This window comes from Macaca fascicularis, chromosome 15 (assembly GCF_037993035.2).
Source record: "Macaca fascicularis isolate 582-1 chromosome 15, T2T-MFA8v1.1".
Taxonomy (NCBI): Eukaryota; Metazoa; Chordata; class Mammalia; order Primates; family Cercopithecidae; genus Macaca; species Macaca fascicularis.
In genome coordinates, this window is record NC_088389.1 from 38,755,573 (window position 1) to 38,775,441 (window position 19,869).

At 38.5% G+C, this 19,869-nt stretch overlaps 1 protein-coding gene across 2 annotated transcripts in view; it reads left to right on the plus strand.

Annotated features, from left to right (window-relative positions):
- The window catches only part of BRINP1 (BMP/retinoic acid inducible neural specific 1), a 198,816-nt gene that overhangs the window by 128,114 nt on the left and 50,833 nt on the right, over positions 1–19,869 (plus strand). For both annotated transcript variants that reach the window (XM_065530148.2, XM_005580937.4), the window contains exons 4-5: positions 2,309–2,478; positions 5,768–5,873. In XM_065530148.2, the coding sequence (XP_065386220.1) occupies positions 2,309–2,478; positions 5,768–5,873 (276 nt within the window). The remainder of the gene's footprint in view (positions 1–2,308; positions 2,479–5,767; positions 5,874–19,869) is intronic.

Sequence of the window (19,869 nt, forward strand, 5' to 3'; positions counted from 1 at the left end):
ATCTATCTATCTATCTATCTATCTATCTATCTACTTATCCATCAACTGATAACTGAGCATCTATTCTTCATCAGACCCTAGGATAAGCATTGGAACATTAGAAAGATGAATTAGGTGGCGTCCTTGTTCCCCTGCTCCATTTCCCATGGTCCCTGGAACTCAAAGTCTAATTGGATATAGCATCGGTTTTAAGCCAAATCTATTCAGGTTGCTGTGGGGGCCAAAGGATAGACAATCATGAATTACTACATGACAGTAAAGCTTCTAGGGAAACTGCAAACACAAGTGCTTTACTATGAACTTAACTCAAGCCTTGGCCGATGAAACCTGAGAGTTATTTATCTAGTTCAGGTAGGGAGGGAAGGACTGAGGGAAGGCATCCCAGAAGTGATGTCTTTGGTGATACCTAAGGGATGAGTATAAGTTAGCCAGGAGAAAAACAGAAAAGTAGAAGTCCTAACAATGAGGAAAAATGGGAGCACATTTGTGCAGGATAGAGCAAACCCAGAGAGCAGCAAAAGTTACAGCTGGAGTGCCCAGATCATCCAGGCCTTGTGGGTCCACATTATCTACAAGATGCAGGTGCCTACCCTTTCTCTGGTCTGCATTGCATTCTGTGCACCCCTCTGCCTTGGCCATTCACCTGGTATATTGAAATTATCTCCTATGACTCTGTATCCCTAGACCAGCACTAGCCAATAGATATATGATGTCACCCCAAGTGTGAGTCACATATGCTCCTTTTAAATTTTCTTGCAGCTACACTGAAAAAGATGAAAAGGAGAAATCAATTGAGAAAAAAAGGACAAATCAATTGAACAAACATTTTTACACTGTTGGTGGGAATGTAAATTAGTTCAACCATTGTAGAAGAGAGTGTGGTGATTCCTCAAAGATCTAGAACCAGAAATACCATTTGTCCCAACAATCCCATTACTGAGTGTATATCAAAAGGAATATAAATCATTCTGTTACAAAGACAGATGCACATGCATGTTCATTGCAACACTATTCCCAATAGCAAAGACATAGAATCAACTCAAATGCCCATCAATTACAGACTGCATAAAGAAAATGTGGTACATATACACCATGGAATACTATGCAGCCCTAAAAAAGAATGAGATCATATCCTTTGCAGGGACATGTATGGAGCTGGAAGCCATTATCCTCAGCAAACTAAGGCAGGAACAGAAAACCAGACACCACATGTTCTCACTTAGAGCTGAACAATGAGCACACGTGGACACAGGGAGGGCAACAACACACACTGGGTCCTGTTAGAGGGATAGGGTCGGGGAGCATTAGGAAAAATAGCTAATGCATGCTGGGCTTAATACTTAGATGATGGTTTATAGGTGCAGCAAACCACCATGGCACATGCATGTTTACCTATGTAACAAAACTGCACATCCTGCACATGTACCCCAGAACTTTTTTTAAAAAAAAGTTTGCACTAGTTTGTGATAATGTAGCTTCAGGTTTTCAACTGTTTACGAAATCAAGCATCTTAGAATGAAAAAAAAAAGAAAAATGAAAAAAGAAACATGCCCTTGTTCACAAAGTTGATAGAGAGTAGAGGCAGCTCCCTGGAGCTTCCTTTCAGGAGTTCTGGAGAAACAGTTCTTTATCCAAATTAAAACTCATCTTAGTTTAGCAGTGTTACTGATCTATGTGTGCGTGTATAAGAAAAACTTCATAGAAGAAAATGTATAGATTTTTGTATTTGCATCTACATTAATTTAAACATGTCTATCATTCATCCATTTGCTTCCATCCAAATATCTATCTTTCTAGCTATCCGCCATTCGTTTATCTATTAAGAAAAGATCAGGGGGAGGGGAAAGAGAAAAAGGAAAGGAGAAAGAAATGAAGGAAGGGGAGATGGGAGAGTAGAGGAAAAGGAGGAACTGCATGATAATGAGGAGACAAAAGAGGAGGAGAAAATAATAAGAGAATATCTATGCCACATTTGCCATTGTATAGAAGAGACTGAACTTTCTTGGAAGAGGGGAAGGGGATTTTGTTATAAGATGATGCTGATGAGAAGCATGAAGTCGGTTATTAGGGGCAGGGGCTGGACTTTGTTGATGGGAGTTTTTTAATGATCCTTGTCCTAATGAAGCCTGGTGTTTACAGCCACCTCTAGACAATTTATTTTCATTGTGCCCTTGATTTTTAGAGGCCGAAGGAAATATGGGCCAAATTGGTTGGAGATTTAAGGCTGTTTTCAGCATCCAGGTCCCATACCTGTCCTCACACATGAAAGCTCGACAAACTTTCTTATCTACTTTTCTTTCCCATCCAGGGGAGGAGGCTTTGACCATGTACATGGACAAAAGTCGCCTCGACAGGAAGTCAGGGAATGCCACTCAAAGTGTTGAAGCTCTGCACCAGCTCGCATCATCCTACTTTGTTGACCGTGATGGCACCATGAGGAGGCTTCATGAGATCCAGATATCAACTGGAGCAATCAAGGTACAGCTTGGGGGTGGATTTGGGCGGCAGGTTCTCAATACAACAGCACTACAATGCAGGCATTCTAAGAGTGGATGGACAGATATAATTTCTGGGTTCATAACCATGTAGCTCGTGATGCCCTCTGCCAGCTGCTCTGATTGATATTGTCACATACCCTGTAATTAATATCAATGTGCATTGTCATTCCAGTGGCCATATGTACTGATTTACTAGAGTATCCTGGCTATAGTCATGGCATAATTATCAATAGTTCTCTCATTCAGTCTTCTGTGTGGAGATTATCAGATCTCCTTTATAGAGAAGAAACAGAGACTATGAAGAGGTAAATGATTTTCCTGAGGTCTCAGAGAGAGCAATGATTAGATTACTGACACCTAGCTCAGCAATATTTCAAACATCTATGTTTTTTATTATTTCCTTCCCACTCACCATTTTACAGATGGGAAAACTAAGGCTAAAGGTTTAAAGCCTTTTTCTGAGGGTTACACAGTTAGATAATAACTTAACAGGAACTAGAACTCTGCTTTCAAGACCGGGGTCAACAAAAGTTTTCTGTACAAGACCAAACAATTATTTTAAGCATGACGGGCTGTATGACCTGTGGTGCTGTTACTCAACTCTGCTGTTGTAGTGTAAAAGCAGCCATAGATGACATGTAAACAAATGGGCATGGCTGTGTTCCAGTATGACTTCATTTACCAAAACAGGCACTCTGTGGTTTGCTGATCTATGCTCGTCTACACCAGCACTGTCCACTAGTACCTTCTAAGACGGTGGAAAGGCCCTGTATCTGTGCTAGCCGAGAGAGTAGCCACTAGTCACATGGGGTTATTGAACACCTAAAATGTGGCTACCGAGGAGCTCATTGTTTAAGTTTTTTCCATTTTAGCTCATTAAAAATTAAATGGTCACATTGAGAAAAGCAGCCCTGGACTTTCAACTCAGTGCCTTAGAGCACAGGAACTTAAACAAGATTCCATTTTAAACACAACAAATTCAGACAGCCTCTATGAAGAGAATGTGGGAGGACATCCTCCACGTAAAGTGTTTGTTCTTCTGAGGGTTTTAGTGCAGATGTTTCCATCTCAAATGTTCTTTAACCAGATTATGCCTGCATTTTACATCTCAGTCTTTAATTTCTTCTAAAGAAAATGCAGACCTAGCCTTATATTAAGACTTTCCAAGATATCTGTAGGGAAAAAGGGTGACGGTAAGGCCAAGGGGTCTTACCCTGCCAAGGCTGGCAAGTGAGTCAGAAATTGACGAAGGAGAGAGAAAAGTGTGGGAGGGAGAGAGTCACTGAGGAGGGAGGTAGTAAGGAGAGAAATAAATCAGACCAACAAACAAAGGGCCAGTTTATCCGAAAAGAATCGCCTATATTTGGGGGATTATGTTGTTAGGCAACTCGGCGCAGAGAGATGGATCTTTATGAAGTCATCAGAGTTAGAGTGCCACAGAGGTCTGGTTTTCATTATCACCAAATGGTTCTCTCCCCTCTGGATGGGATGCAGAATTGAGATATTGAAGCTCTGTCAGAAGATAATCCTCTTTTGTGTGTCCTGGAAGTGCAGTCTGCCTCTGTAGGAGGAATTTCTCAGAGAAATTGCACAGAGGCCACTCAAGAAACCATTTCTTATGGTAGGCACTATCTTCTGCACTTAACTTGGCCCTTGGATTTTTCATACCATTTCTTACCACTAACTCAAGACCAAGCTGTCTAAAACTTGTCTCACTATTGGGTCTGGTTTTTTTTTTTTTTTGGTTGTTATTGTCTTTTGGAGATGGAGACTTGCTCTGTCACCCAGGCTGGAGTGCAATGGTGCGATGTTGGCTCATGGCAACCTCCACCTCCCAGATTCAAGCGATTCTCCTGCCTCAGCCTCCCGAGTAGCTGGGACTACAGGTGCGCGCCACCACGCCCAGCTAATTTTTGTATTTTTAGTAGAGACTGGGTTTCATCATGTGGCCAGGATGGTCTCGATCTCTTGACCTTGTGATCCGCCCACCTTGGCTTCCTAAAGAGCTGGGATTACAGTCGTGAGCTACCACAGCTGGCCTGGGTCTATTTAAGACCAGCCACTAACCCAGATGGAGAAGTTTTGCCCATTCACTGTTCTCCCCACCATAGGTATCTTTAGGAAAATAAAATGGTAAGTTTAACTCTCTCTCAATAATAAATATGTTATTATTTTGTATATAAAAATAAATTATTTGTAAAACAAAACAAAAAATACAAAACCTAATTATTCCCCATTTACTAAATATTACTGTACCCTAAGTTTGAAACACTTCAAAAATATAATCTCTTTACCCTATTTTGATGACTAATAGCATTACTAACATTTTATAGAAGGGGAAGTTGAGGCTTAGAAAGAGAAAGTTACTGATCCAAGGTTTCACAGCTGGAAAAGGGCAGAGAAGGTGCGTGTGGCTGCCTCCCAAGTCATTATTCCCTACAACGGATGCTGTGTTTTTATAGCTGGATGCAAACTTCAAAACAACCCTAAATAATGGGAAGCAAAGACTAAATAAATGAAGAGGCTTCTTTTCATACTAAGCCATTCTTATTTCAAGGTTATCTTTTTGAATAGCTGTTGCTCTCTTATCCACCACCTCAAGTCTTTCTAAGACAGTGTTTTGGAAATGCACATCCACAGGATTGGGTCATTTTCTCCTGTGGCAGCACAATGCTTCTGCTAAATCTTCTTTAGGAAAATGGGCATCATTTTCTTATTCTTGCCTAATAATAATATATATGTACTCATTACAACTTACGGAGCCATTTGGTAATAAGGTACCCATTATGGAACACATGCCATGTGCCAGGCATTTAGACCCATCGTACCTGGTCTCACAACCTCTCTGGAAGAGATTTACTAGCTTTGGTTTGCAGATACTTAGAGAGGTTAATTGGTTCCCCTAGGTCCCAGGGTAAGTAAATGGCCTAGCCAGGATTTAACACTAATTTTTCTGATTCCAAAGTCAATGCTTTTGAAATATAGTGCGTCAACTTTTAAGTTCATGTCATACTTGCAGCCACCGTGTGAAGTGAGAACCAGTGGTAGGAACAGGCATGCACTCTGTATGCTTGACCACCCTGCTAGCCTGTCTACTCAGTGACAGCCGTGGTTGGTCCCAGACACAAGCACGGAGCTCAGAAAGTGACTATGGACTCAAACCAGGAGGCCTTTTCTGCTGACTCTGCTCTGCTGGGGCATGACTCTTCGGGGCATGTCCTAGACAAGGACTCCTGTCTCACACCTGTCTCATTTGATGTCTACTGCAGGTCACAGAGACACGCACTGGGCCTCTGGGCTGTAACAGCTATGACAATCTGGACTCTGTGAGTTCCGTCCTTCTGCAAAGCACGGAGAGCAAACTGCACCTTCAAGGTAGGAAGCCAGTGGAAAAAGTGGGTTCAGTGTTGGGGGAAGCAGCATGGATGTGGTATGTGGGAGAGGGGATCAGGAGGGATGGTGTGAAGGGAGAACAAAGAAGAGGAAGCATGGAAAATCTAATGAAAACTGCAGATATGGAAATTAGACAGTTATGATAGGTGTGTACATATATATTTAGAATTTTATCATATGCAGGACATTCAATTCATGATTATTAATTAGTTTTCAGATAGAAAGTAAGGAAATGTGAGCTTTAATTAACTTGTTTGTATTTATAAATATCTGTATTTCTTTGGTGTCTGTATATGTCAAGTTTATGTTTGGGGCTCCATATACATTATTTTAAAGAAAATATATCCTTTAAAATAGTAATTTCATCCTTATTAATTCACATCATAAAAAGGAGAGGAGATTGCTGGGAAGAGTTGGACAAGGCTTTAAGTACACATAGCACTGTTTTTAAAAAGCATAATGTATTATATCAAAAAAAGTAAGGATTTCAATTTTTCACATGAGAAGTCTAGGTGAATTATATTGCATTAATACAACATAATATTAAACTGGTACTGATGTTTATAAAGAATTTCCAATAATATGTAAAAATAACTTGATATAATGTTAATAAATAAAAGGTTTCTGATGGAATGGATGGCATGATCTTAATAATTTAAAGAGGTAAATAAAAATAGGCTGGGTGCAATGGCTTACGCCTGTAATCCCAGCACTTTGGGAGGCCGAGGTGGGTGGATCACGAGGTCAGGAGTTTAAGACCAGCCTGGCCAATATGGTGAACCTCAGTCTCTACAAAATTTATTAAATATTTAGTAATACAAAATTACAAAATACAAAAATTAGCTGGGTGTGGTGGTGTGCGCCTGTAGTCCCAACTACTCAGGAGGCTGAGGCAGGAAAATCGTTTGAACCTGGGAGGCAGAGACTGCAGTGAACCGAGATCCCGCCGTTGCCAGTCCAGCCTAGGTGACAGAGCAAGACTCTGTCTCAATAATAATAATAATAATAATAATAATAATGGCTGGGCGCGGTGGCTCACACCTGTAATCCCAGCACTTTGGGAGGCCCAGGTGGGCAGATCATGAGGTCAGGAGATTGAGACCATCCTGGCTAACACGGTGAAACCTCGTCTCTACTAAAAATACAAAAAATTAGCCGGGCGTGGTGGCGGGCGCCTGTAGTCCCAGCTACTTGGGAGACTGAGACAGGAGAATGGCGTGAATCCGGGAGGTGGAGCTTGCAGTGAGCCAAGATCGTGCCACTGCACTCCAGCCTGGGCAGCAGAACAAGACTCCACCTCATAATAATAATAATAATAATAATAAAGCAAGGAAATATGCCCAGGTATTAGAATAGCTTATCTCTGGATCTCTAGGTTGCTGATGATGTATTTTAGGCATCTAGTTTCTTTTCTAACTTCTCTACAATGATCACATATTAACTTTATAATCCGAAAAAAAAATGACATGCTTTAACTTTGAGCAGACTAAAAATGTGACCTTTTAGAAAGGTATATGATAAAGGTGATTCTGAATGTCAGTGGGAGGAAGTTGGGTTGAGATTGGCAGGTAAAGCTAAGAAGAGCCTAATGTGACTTTTATATTCTGGTTCCTTGGCAACTCTTTGATTCATGCTCCTGTTACAGAAGGTGGTTAGAAAGCATCTCCTGTTTTCTAACATGCATGGAGGGCTTGGTAGTGTCACTTGAGGGCAGTGAATGAAAATTCCTCAGGGAAATTCAGGCCAAGAAAGTGGTTTACTATTAAATAACAAAACACAACACACTAGAAACTTAAATACATGGAGCATAACCCTACCCTGTTTAGTAGAAAAAAGAGTAGACAGAAAGATTTGCTAATGCCTGTTAAGAAAGTAGATAAGGAAAAACAGATCTTCCTTATGTGTGCCAGGGTTTTCAGTGTGTTAGTTCATTCAATACCTATAGAGACCATGTGAAGTGCGAGCCAGGATTTGAATCCAGGTAGTGAAGCTCCGGTCTGTTTGATCACCCTGCTGTGCATACTGAGGTTGGAAAGATTATGAGTTATAATTGAAAACAAAAAAGAAGGAATTAATAATATATTCCTACCAAGGAAATCACTGAGATCTTAGGGACATTTAGAGGTTGATTTACCTGAAGCCAGTAAAGCTTAAGGTTCAAGGATTCTGCACCTTCCAACTGCCCACCTTGTCTCATTCTAAATACATACTTAGTTTCATACCTAATTTTGAATTTTTTAAAATAAAACAACTATTCTATAAGACTTATGTTCTCCAAAATCTAGGTCTGCCATGATAACATTATTAGAAGGATACTATGAATCAAAAGGGTGGTGGCAGGCCTGCTGTCCTACCCTAGATGGGTTAGAGTACACGTGGAGGATTGGATCCATGTTTGAGCATCACACTCCAGGAGGGATGTTGAGAAACTGCAGTTTTTCCTGAGAAAGTGTTTCACTATAATAAATAGTAAAAGAAGGTTAAATTGAAGCAAAAATGACTTGCTGCAGATATCTAAAAGGCTGTCTTGCAGAAAAGATAATCAATCCTATTAATATTAATAAAATGGACCAATCCCAACCTAGTAGGAAGGGGGAAATTATAAGGATCCCAGCTTTTAACCCAGTGTAAAATGGATCTTTCTAGTACACATTCATGACCAAACCTGGAATGATCTGCTGAGGGATGCAGTGACTCCCTGTTATCAGATAATTATAAATAGATTATATTTGGTACAAATGTTATAGAGATTATTTAAGCATCAGTTATGTTGGGTGATTGAAGCAGGTGGTTTTAAGTTCTTCCCAACACTGATTCTAGGATTTTATGAAAATGATGAATTATAAAACCTTTATTGAGACTAACTACATGCCAAAACCATTACTAGACCCTGGGCATATAATCATAAATCAGTTCAAGTCAACAAATGTATTTTTTAAAGAACTCATGTTGGTAATGAGACAGACAGAAAAATAAAGTCGTGAACAAGACCGACGTTGTTTCTGCCCCAAGGAAATATACATTCTATTAGAGAAGATGAGCTTCAAACAAACAAGAGTAGGTGTAATAAATTTTAATGGAGAAAAAGTATAAGGTTTATATAGCACTAGATAGCATGGGGACTTAACGTACCAGGGAGCCAGGAAAGTTTCTACTGAAAAGATAAGTAGGATAAGACCTGAAGGATGAATAGGAGGACAGAGGCATGGATAGAGAGGCAGACAGAGGATCTTCATGAAGGGATATTCAAAGAAATAAGAAACTCTTGTGAGATTAAAGCAGAAACATCAATGGTGAGAAAGACAAGATAATCTTTCAAGTCCTAGAAGGCTTCTGCAGCACATTAATGAGTTAAAAGTTAATTTGAGAGCCATGGATACCATGGAATGCTTTTTAAAAAAAGAAGTAGCATGAAGAGATTGATATTTTAGAAGATCATTCTGACTTTTGTGTGGACAGTTAATTAGAGGGGGTGGATTAGAGGGTGGTGACAGTTAGGGGGCTACTACAGAACTCAAGAGGAAATGCCACAGGTTTAGACCATGGGGGTACCAGTTGAGATGGAAGGAAATGGAGCAATCCCAGAGTTACTTAGGAGGCATTATGACGAGGATTTAGTGAAAGGACCATAAAGAATTTAGATAATTGGGTGAATGGCTTGTGGGGATGAGATAGAAAGGATAGATGGGCAAGTATCTATGATTCAAGATAATACATAATCTAATAGTCATAATAAAATAAGACATGGCGTTATGGGGATTCAGAAAAGGGAGTGATTCATTCTGTCTGTTCAGGTAGAGGAGTCACAGGAAAAAAAATGTCTGAGAAAGTATCATATTCTCCTAGTGAAAGGCAAAACAAAAGTGCTCTAAAATATAAAACAGATTGTCTCATGATTTCTGAGTGAGCTCATGTTTATTCAGTAGGATGCAAAAAAAAAAAAAAGGCTGATAAATTGGATACATTAAAACTACAATTTATGTTCATCAAAATACTATTAATATTATAAGAATACAAGCCATAGAGTGGAAGAAAATATTTGTAATACATGTGCCTGACAAAGAACACTTATAGAATACAGAATATACATATTTTTAAAACTCCTGAAGTCAAAAAGAAAAAGGGAAATAGTCTTGTAAGAAAAGAAAATGAATGAAAGACATGAACAAGCACTTCACAAACAAGAGTGTCAAAATGCCAAATAAACACTTAGGTGTTCAACTCTCCTAGTCAGGAAAAAAAGTGTAAATTAAAGTCACAATTTAATGTCATAACACAGCAATGAGCATGACTCAAATCAAAAAGACTGACAATATCAAGGAGGGACAATGTGAAGCTATGGGAACTTAAGCACATCGCTTATAGGAACACAAATTTGTACAACCACTTGAGAAAACTCTTGGCAGTATCTACAAAAGACTGCATGTGTCCTTGGCCTATGACCCATCGATTCCAACTCCTATGAAAACATGCTCACCAGAAGACATAAATGTCCACAGCAGCTCTATTTCAAATAACTCCAGCTGGAAACAACCCAAATGTCCATCAACAAGAAAATGGATAAATAAATTGTCATACATTCATACAATGAGCTACCATACAGAAATAAGAAAGAATAAACCGCTGTTTCATACAACAATATGGAAGAATCTTACAAACACAGCATTGAGTAAAACAAGTCAGACGTAAGTGAGTACAGGCTGTGGGATTCTATTCCTAGATGAGTGAAAAAAAAGGGAAAAACAAATATACAGTTTTAGAAGTCCAGGGAGTGTTAATCTTTAGGGAGAGGAATGGGGTAGTGGCTGAAGGAGTGAGAGACATTTCTGGGGATATTGGTAATGTTCTGTTTTTTTAATCTGGTTGGCAGTACATGGATGTGTTTGCTTTGTGAAAATTCAAAAAGCTGCACATGCTTTATTTTTATGTATACATTTCTGTGTATACAATACGTATCTATTTAGGTTTTATTTAATAACATGTCCCATGTTGACATCCTCTGCAAAGAGAGAACATGAATAAAGCAGGGAGGCATGGGAAAGTGGGAGGTGGTTCAGCCCAGCTGGAGGACAGGCTGCATGAACTGAGGTTAGAGGAACCAGGAATGACAATACATATTTTTTTTTTAGTGCTTCCTCATATGCCAGAGATTATGCTAATTTATTTTTATTAGATTTATTTTTACTTATTTATGTATATTTTTATTTTAACTTGTTTTTATTTTATAATTGTACTTATTATATTTTTAATCTTCAACATGATTCCCATGAAGAAGGTGTAATATGTTATATTCCCATTTTTGCAGGTGAAGAAACAGGGGCCTAGAGAGGTTATCTAATAAGTGGCTGAGCTGGAGTTTTAACTCAGCCTAACTTCGACCTTCTTCAAATGTGTTTCCTCTGTGTTTCTCTATTCCTCATCTCATTCCTTTGAATGAGGCTGGGAGGGCAGATTCTGCAGAAGCCTACTTTGGTGGATTGAGAACAATATCAATGGCACTCTAATGACTTTCACTTTGTGATGTTTCATGAAATGTTTATTAAACAAGGCAAAGGTAAAGCAAAATAGAAAAAAAAAAAAGAAAGAACAGGATTGGAGGAGATTAGAAATGAGAAAGAAAGCATCATGAGAATGATCAGAGGCTATTAGTAGTCATAGCAGTAACAGCTCAAATAGTGGCAATAACACTAATGGAATAATGATAACTTCTTATTTTCATACTTCTCTTTCCAAGAAGCCCATTGAATGTTTTACCAACATTGTCATGTAATTTAATGTAGTATCCATATGGTGAAGTATACAGGGAGCAAAGCTGTGCCTCGGTAGCTCACTGATGTGGAAAGGGATGCAGAGAGAATATTTTGCTGAAATCTATGGATGATACAGAAATTTATTCTTTCATACATTTACTCATTTATTTATTTAGTAATATTTACGGAGCACCAACTGTATGGTCAGGTATGGTTTTAAAGCCAGATATGCAGCAGTGAATAAGATAAATGAATCATTTTTGAGCTTATAATTGATGTGTGGGTATGGGGAAAGCAGACAGTAAACAAATTTTTAAACTTCTTTATAATCAGAGAAATAATGAAGGAGCAGGTCATAGGGAAACTTGTAGACCATGGCAAAAACTTTAGATCAGATTTTACTCTGGATGCAATGAGAAGCAATTGAAAATTTAGGCAGAGAAGTGACTTGACCTGACTTACATTTTAAATAGATAACTGCGGCTATTGAATAAGACAGTAGAGGGCAAGAACAAGTATAGGATATCAGTTGTTAGGAGGCTGTCATGTTTATCTAGGTGAGAGAACATAGTAGCTTAGATCATGATAGTTGCAATGAAGGTGGTGAGAGGTGATTGGATTTATGGATGAATATTTAAGGTTGTCCTGACATGATTTGGTAATGAACTCAAAAGTATTTGTGAGAGAGAGGAGTCAAGGATGACCCCAAAGTTTTGCCTGGGCGACTGCAATGGTAGAATGGTCACATTGCTATGATGAGGCTGGTAAGGACCAGTTTTGATGGGACATGTGAAATTGGGTTCAAACCTAGTTGAGTTTGAACCTAAGTTTGACAAGTCTATTCGATATCCAAATGTAGATGTTGAAGACATTTGAAAGGTAAGAGGAGAAAACTGAACATACAAATTAGGATATAAATACTATTTAATTATCTGAGATTGAACAAGATTACTTGGGGAAAGAGTGTAGATAGAGAAAAAAATTCAGCTATTGAGTCATGAAGAAATTAATGTTAAAAGGTTGCGATGATGGAATGATGGAATGATGATGAGAAACAAGAAAAGGAAGCTGGGGAGTGGCCAGAAAAGTAGGAAGAGAGACAAGAGAGTATAGAATCTTGGGTGTTATATAAAGAATGTTTTTCAAAACAGAGATAGCAGCAACTGCATCAAATACTGTTGATAGTATAATTAAAGTGAGGACTGAGAACTGAGTATGATATTTAGCAACACATGGGTCACTGATGACAAAGGATGTTTTCAGTGGGATTCTGGGGGTGCAATTCTGGAGCAAATTCAAACGAAATTCGACAGCAAACTCTACAGAGTAGTGTTACAGTAAATGACACAACAGCTTGCGGTGATCAGAAGTAAAGGGTTATTTTTTCTTTTCTTTTTAACATAGAAGCAACAAAACTTTTGTCCAATGTTGAGAATTATTCTGTAGAGAGGGAAAAATTGATACTGCAAGCAAGGGAGGAATGGTTTTACAATCAAAGTGGAGCAGGCAAGAGTAAATAGGGTCTTGTGCATAACTGGAATTATTTGCCTTAGATAGGAGCACATATTCTTAGCAGAGAGGAAAAGGAGAACCTGAAATCAGAGGCCAGTGCAATTTGTAGATGTGGTAATGGGGGCATTTTCTTGATCTTTATTTCTTGATTACCTGTCATAGATTTTAAATTGTATAATTTTTCAGATATCAATACCTCTGGAATTAGAATGCTTTTTATTATTGATGATGTGTCTTAGTTTAATTTGGCAGGGTATTATTTTCTTAGTATACATAAAACAGTGGTGTGTTTTACTGTAAATATCACCTTAGATTTGTAGAATCAATATCATAAGGTATTTCCCCTGAAAAATTGAGTGAGGTCGTTAGCTTATTCCCAGTTTCCAAAAGGTAAAGATGAATGCAAGGAGGATAGATATCATTAGGAGATGGAAGACTAGGCCAGGGAAGGGAGATTGGGTCAAAGACCACTAACTTGAGGTATCGTCTACCCTCTGCCTGAACCTCCAACAGGGCCACCTGAGACTTGTGTTTTGAGAGCCTTCTCCAAATCTTCACATTCAAATGGTCTATCTGGTTTCTTGGTCTTAAAGCATTTATCTTTCTTCTCTTCATCCTCCTCTTTTTTCCTTCTTCTTCCCATCTTCTTCCTCCTCTTTGACCTTTTCTTTTTCTGTGTCTCTGCTTGAAACCTCAGTTCCTTCTAGACTAGGCTCTCTTTCCTGTCGCTCATGCACCCGGATTCTCCTCATGCCTAAAATGACATCCTCACTCTCTTTTGTTGAATGTGGCCCATCTCTCAATGCCAAGCACTAATGTCCCCTCATCAGAATCATTCCTTCTCTGCCCTCTGCCTTGATTCAGTACCTCATTTCATCATTTCTCCCTTCCCCAGATCAGTACAATGAGGGTCAAAGCAACCTTGTTCAGATCTCACTCCTGTTGATCCATTGCCTCACAGCAGCCAGTGTGATCTTCTTAAAGCCAAATCAGATTCTCGCTTCCCTCCTCACAGGCCTTCACAGCCTCCATGAAAGTTTCGGTATACAGTTTAGATTTCTTAAGTTAACACTAGGCTGTTCAAATGCAAGCCTTGCCAATCTTCTTGGCTTTGCCTTACGCTATCACTCAACATATACCATATCCATGCTCCAAGCCCATGCCATTTCTTACATTTCACTACAAGCATCTTTTGAAAACTATTATTTTTATTTTTTTATTGCCCTGCACTTTTACACAGCCTTTCTCTAATTCCTGAACTTTTCATCTCTCTCAGGTAAGCTTCTCTAAACTCCCCTCTCCAGACCATTAGATGGTCTGCACAACTTCTTCTCTAGGAGTTGCCACACAATAGTATCATCATCCTGTTATTAACCTGACTCTCCAGTTGGCCTAGATTCTTGCTTGGTAAGAACCATCTCTCTCTCTGGCGCAATACATAGAGACTGATATATAGACACTGCTCGAAAGATCTTTGCTGTATGAATGTATGAATGAATACATGAATGAATCCCCTAGCCCATAGTGAACTCTGTTTTTCTCTTTGAACCCTTAGAGACTTCTTATCCCACATGATACTGGATTCAGTTCAACCTAATGACCATTTCCTGAGGGCCTACTGTATGCCATTCTCTGTGCTGCATTGCACGCACAGCATTCTTCAAAAGGGCATGTGCTTTTGCTGTTGCTTTGGATGTTATATCTTCCAAGCAGGGTCCTACCATTGAATTCTCCAATAGCCACCTCTTCTGAGAAGCCTCCTGGCTTCTTTTGCTTCTCTGACCTGCTACATGATGACCATTGTCACTCTCTTTCTTATATAAGGAGATACAATGTAGAATAGTGGCTTCAAGAAAAGGCCCTGGAGTCAAACAGACCTTAGTTCCAGTACTAGTTCTACCATTTGCTGGCTGAGAGGTTTCAGATAAGTTACTGCAGCCTCTGAGCCTCTATTACTCACTTACTTCCTATGGTTGTTGTATTATGCATGTAAGAATATACATTATATCTGGCTTAGATTAAGCATTAAACAATGTTAGGTATTATTTTTACCACCTCTATCAATGTGTTACTTGCACAATGTTTGCTTTATTTATATTTGCATCCTCCATGGCATATGTGCTTGGCCAGTATCAAGTGCTCATTAAATATATGCTGAATGAATAAATGCAGTGTTCCTTACATAGTTAGGAACTCAGCAAATCCATCCACAAAAAACACAGTAAGTATTTATGGTGTGCCAAATATTAAGAACAACCTCTGTGTTAATCATAGTGTAGAATCACAGTCTAGGGGATTAAACCAAATACATATACATAAAAAGCATACTTGGCAACTTTAAAGATAATCTCAATTTGATCAGTTTATTTATGAATCAATCAAGTAATTAATATTTTTCTCAATGGATTTTATTCAATATACATCAGTTCACCCCTTTGTATTAATCTTCCTAAGTCATAGCCTATTAGGACAGACGCTTGCCTGAAATAACTCCATGGTTTCCCCATGTTCGTGAGGTCCCAAATTCCCTTTCTAGCTTCATTTCTAAAGCCCATTGGAACAATGGAGGTGGGAGTTTCCTATAAGAGACAATGATAATAACCAACATGCCCAATCTTGCAGATTATCTTTCCTCCAGCTCACCCTCTTCTTTCCCATTTGTCTTTGCTCAGCCATATCCTCTACCAGAGATGCCTTGCATTCCCATCTCAACTCACTGGCATTCTACTTAGTCTTCAGGAACCATTTGAAATGGTATCTTGCATGCACACATGCACATACACATGACTGGATAAAAATTTCCCTCCTCTCACCCCTTTATAGCTCTTTGATTACCCCTCATTTACAGTATGATTGTTTTTTTTTTTTTTTTTTTTTTTTTTTTTTTTTACTCACCTTGCAACATATTCATTTATGTTTAGGTTTTAATCTTTTCTATTAGATTAGAGTATAGGCCTCTTTAAAGGCAAGGATTTTTCCTGCCAATTTTACATTTCATGGTATTTAATGTAGTGCCATGGGCATAGGAATTACTTTATGTATATATATATGTGTGAGAGTGTGTGTGTGTGCGCGCGCGCGTGTGTATACATGTACATACATGCATTTGCTGAATTGAGTTTTTGAATATAATTGGTGCTAGAGTGACAGTGGAAGATAACGAGAGAAGGAAGATTAGGAGGAAGGGGAAAGGAAAGAAAGGAAGAGAAAGAAGAGTGGAAAGAGAGAAAGGGGAGGGGAAGTGAAGAAGGGGGTAGAGGGAAAGGACAGGGCAGAGCAAGAGGAGCCGTCTGATGAAGAGTAGTGTCGATAATCCCATTTCTCAGTAGCTAGACATCACAGATGGAGTGAAGATGAGTATTTTCAAAATCATCTTGCAACAAGTAGTAGAAAAAGGAAGTGTAGGAGAAATGTTTAAAAGTAACGTTTTTTTGAGATGCTATCCTTCTTAGACATTGAGCTTATAACCATTAGCCCATTTATCCATCCCACCAACTAACAGTTAGGAATCATGCTCCCCACTATACAGATGAGGAAATTGAGGCTCAAAGAGGATGAGAAGACAGAGAGTGAATAGGTCTCCTTTTCTAAAACCCTCTCCTCTCCCACACGCCCATCACTTTATGTGGACTTGTAACCTCAGGGTGATACACTGAATGATTGTTGCCAGTACCTGGTCTCAGCAGCAGCTTTGGTGTGAATCATCTTCGTTAGGAATTAGTCTAGAGTCACAAGCAATGGCTCATGCCTACAGCCCCTCTTGTCCAGTTAGCAGGGACCTGGAAGCACTAATGGGAATTTATGTTTCTGGCTTCCTGTGGCTCTGCTGATGAGGTCCTTTCAATGAAAGAGCAGTGCCTTTAGTGTCTTCATGAAAAATGAGATTACTGATTTCCACCCAGCTAGCTGCATCCAAATGTTGCTTTTACTCTATGAACATAGGAGCACCTTGTTCTATGCTCATCAGAGGAGAAGGATTCTTCTCAAGAAGAAAGGGATTGAAGATATCAATCAAAGACTCAATCAGAAATCAAATAGAATGAAGAGGATGGGCAGAGAAGATTTGCTGGTGATAAAGATCTTCGACTAGTTTATTAGGCCTCTGAGCTTCCTTAGGTCTTTAAATCTGTAAAATGGGAATAAGAACACATGTATCTCAGAGCTATTATTCTTCATTTATTTGGAAAACATATAGAAAGCACCTGACCTAAAAACCAAGAGGGTTCATAAAATAAGAATACTAATAATCAGGGCTATTACTTGTGAATAATTATCATGTGCCAGGTATAGAGCTCATCTCTTTATATCAATATTTCATGTAAACCTCAACACCGTCCCATTTTTCAGATTTTAAAATTGAAGCTCACAAAAGTTAAGTAACTACCTTGTAGAGCAGGAATTTGAACCCAGATCCACTCAGTGCTGGTACTCTTAAACACTACATCATTTTGCTTCCCAACCTGGGGCATATATGTAATAGTCATGGTTTTTACTAGATCAAGAATTTATGTAGCCCTTTCCATGTGCCAGCACCATAACCTTTCTAGGTTCTGCTATTTACTTTAGACAGTCTGTGATTTTCCTGAAATTGCTTGCCAACTTGTGTAGGTGTGACCGATTTCCATAATTATTCTCATATTCTGAAATGGATCTATAACCGGAAAAGACAAAAAACCCCTAGAATAGATGATACTAGGCTTTGCAGCAATCCAGGAGTATGTGACTATAAAAAGAGCTGCTTTTGACCTACAGAAACCTGGAATCTGGAGTGAACTTAAAGACCCATACTTGGGCAGGAAGGAGTAAAGAATTATAAGCAGGTACAAACTGATGGGGTATAAACTGATGCTGAGAGAAGGAGTATCAGGGAGTTACTTCTTGGTATGTAGCCATGTGGGGCTATACCTTTCAAATAAACTTGTGGCCCAGTACATAGCATGGAAATCATGAGAGATGAATGATCCATGTGGCAATTTGGTCTATTTAACAACCATGTCCCATTAGATTCCTTGTCGATCTCATTGATTGTGCAGAAATGAGGCATCAGGATGGCCAAAACCTAAATAAGTTACCCATGATAATTAGTTTATTGACTCCATGGAGATATGGCACCTGTTTTTTGTTTTGTTTTGTTTTTTTGTTTTTTTGTTTTTTTGTTTTTAAGATGATTGGGTCAATTCTTATCTTCTTCCTAACAACTTACCTTAGAATTAAGCTCTCCTTTTGCACGGTCAACAAAGCATTTTTAATGTGCCTCTATTATATTCCAGAGACATTCTGTCTTGTCTTATGTGTACCATTGTACACATCTGCCACTAAATTGTAACTGAGATCACTGAGAGGAGAAACCACATGCTTTTTCATTTGTTCATTATTTTCTTCTCTTATAGAGTTTAGCTCATAGTAGGTGCTCAATAAATGTTTACTGATTTAAAGTTATTTGAACTGTCAAATCTATTTGTTTTGAATCTTGTTTATTGTTGCAGAATATACACAACATAAAATTTAACACTTTAAAACGATTAAAATTTAGTGACAGTACATTCACAATGTTGTGCAAATATTCTTACTATTTCTACAACTTTTTCACAATCCCCAAAACAAATTCTTTACCCCCTAATTAGTTATTCCCTATTTCCCCTTCCCTTCAGACCCTGATAACTACTAATCTGCTTTCTGCAGATTAGTATAGATTTGCCTATTCTGGGTGCACTCTGCCCTCTATACCCTTGAGTTCCGTGTCTGTTGGGTTCTGGATCTGTGGCTTCAACCAACCAGATAGAGAAAATTTAAAAATTAAGAAGAAGAAGAATAATACAATAAAAAGTACAAAAAGTCAGTACAGTGTAACAACAGTTACATAGCATTTACATTGTATTAAATATCACAAGTAATCTAGGAATTATTTAAAGTATAAAAAAGGATATGTGGAGGGTATCTGCAAATACTATGCTATTTTATATAAGGGACTTGATCATTCGTGGATTTTGGTGTCAGAGGGTAGTAGGAGGGTGGAATTCTAGGACCAATCCCCTGCAGATACCAAGGGATAACTGTATTTCAAATCAATGGAATCATACAATATGTGGCATTTTGTGTCTGGCTTCCTCCATTTTACATTTTCAAGGTTCGTGGATGTTGTAGCATGTATCAGTACTTCTATCCGTTTTATGGCAAAATTAATACTTCATTGTATAAATATACTACATTTTGGTTTTTCATTCATCAGTCAATGGACATTTAGGTTGTTTCCACCTTTGACTACTATGAATAGTGCTGCTATGAACACTCATTTACAAGTTTTTGTTTGAATGCTTGTTTACAGTTCTTTTGAATATACACTTAAGGTAAAATTGCTGAATCATATGGTAATTAAATTTAAAAAGATTTGGTGTAAAAAATACATGTATTTTGTGGCAGATTTCATTATTACATTATTGTTCATTTCCTCTAAAAGGATTATATACATACAGTGCATTTCCATGTGACTGGCAACACTGCACTGTGGGAGGCTCTGTGACTTTCCATTTTAGTGGCATTGGCCTTGGCCGTGTGATTTGCTTTGGACAATGGAATGTGAAAGGACACGGTACATGCCACATTTGGGCAAGACACTTTAGGAGGCATTGTCTGGCATGGCTTTTGCTCTTTTCCCTTTATCATGAGAATGGCATATTCCTGAAAAAGCCTGCACCTTTAGCCTACATCTGAAATGA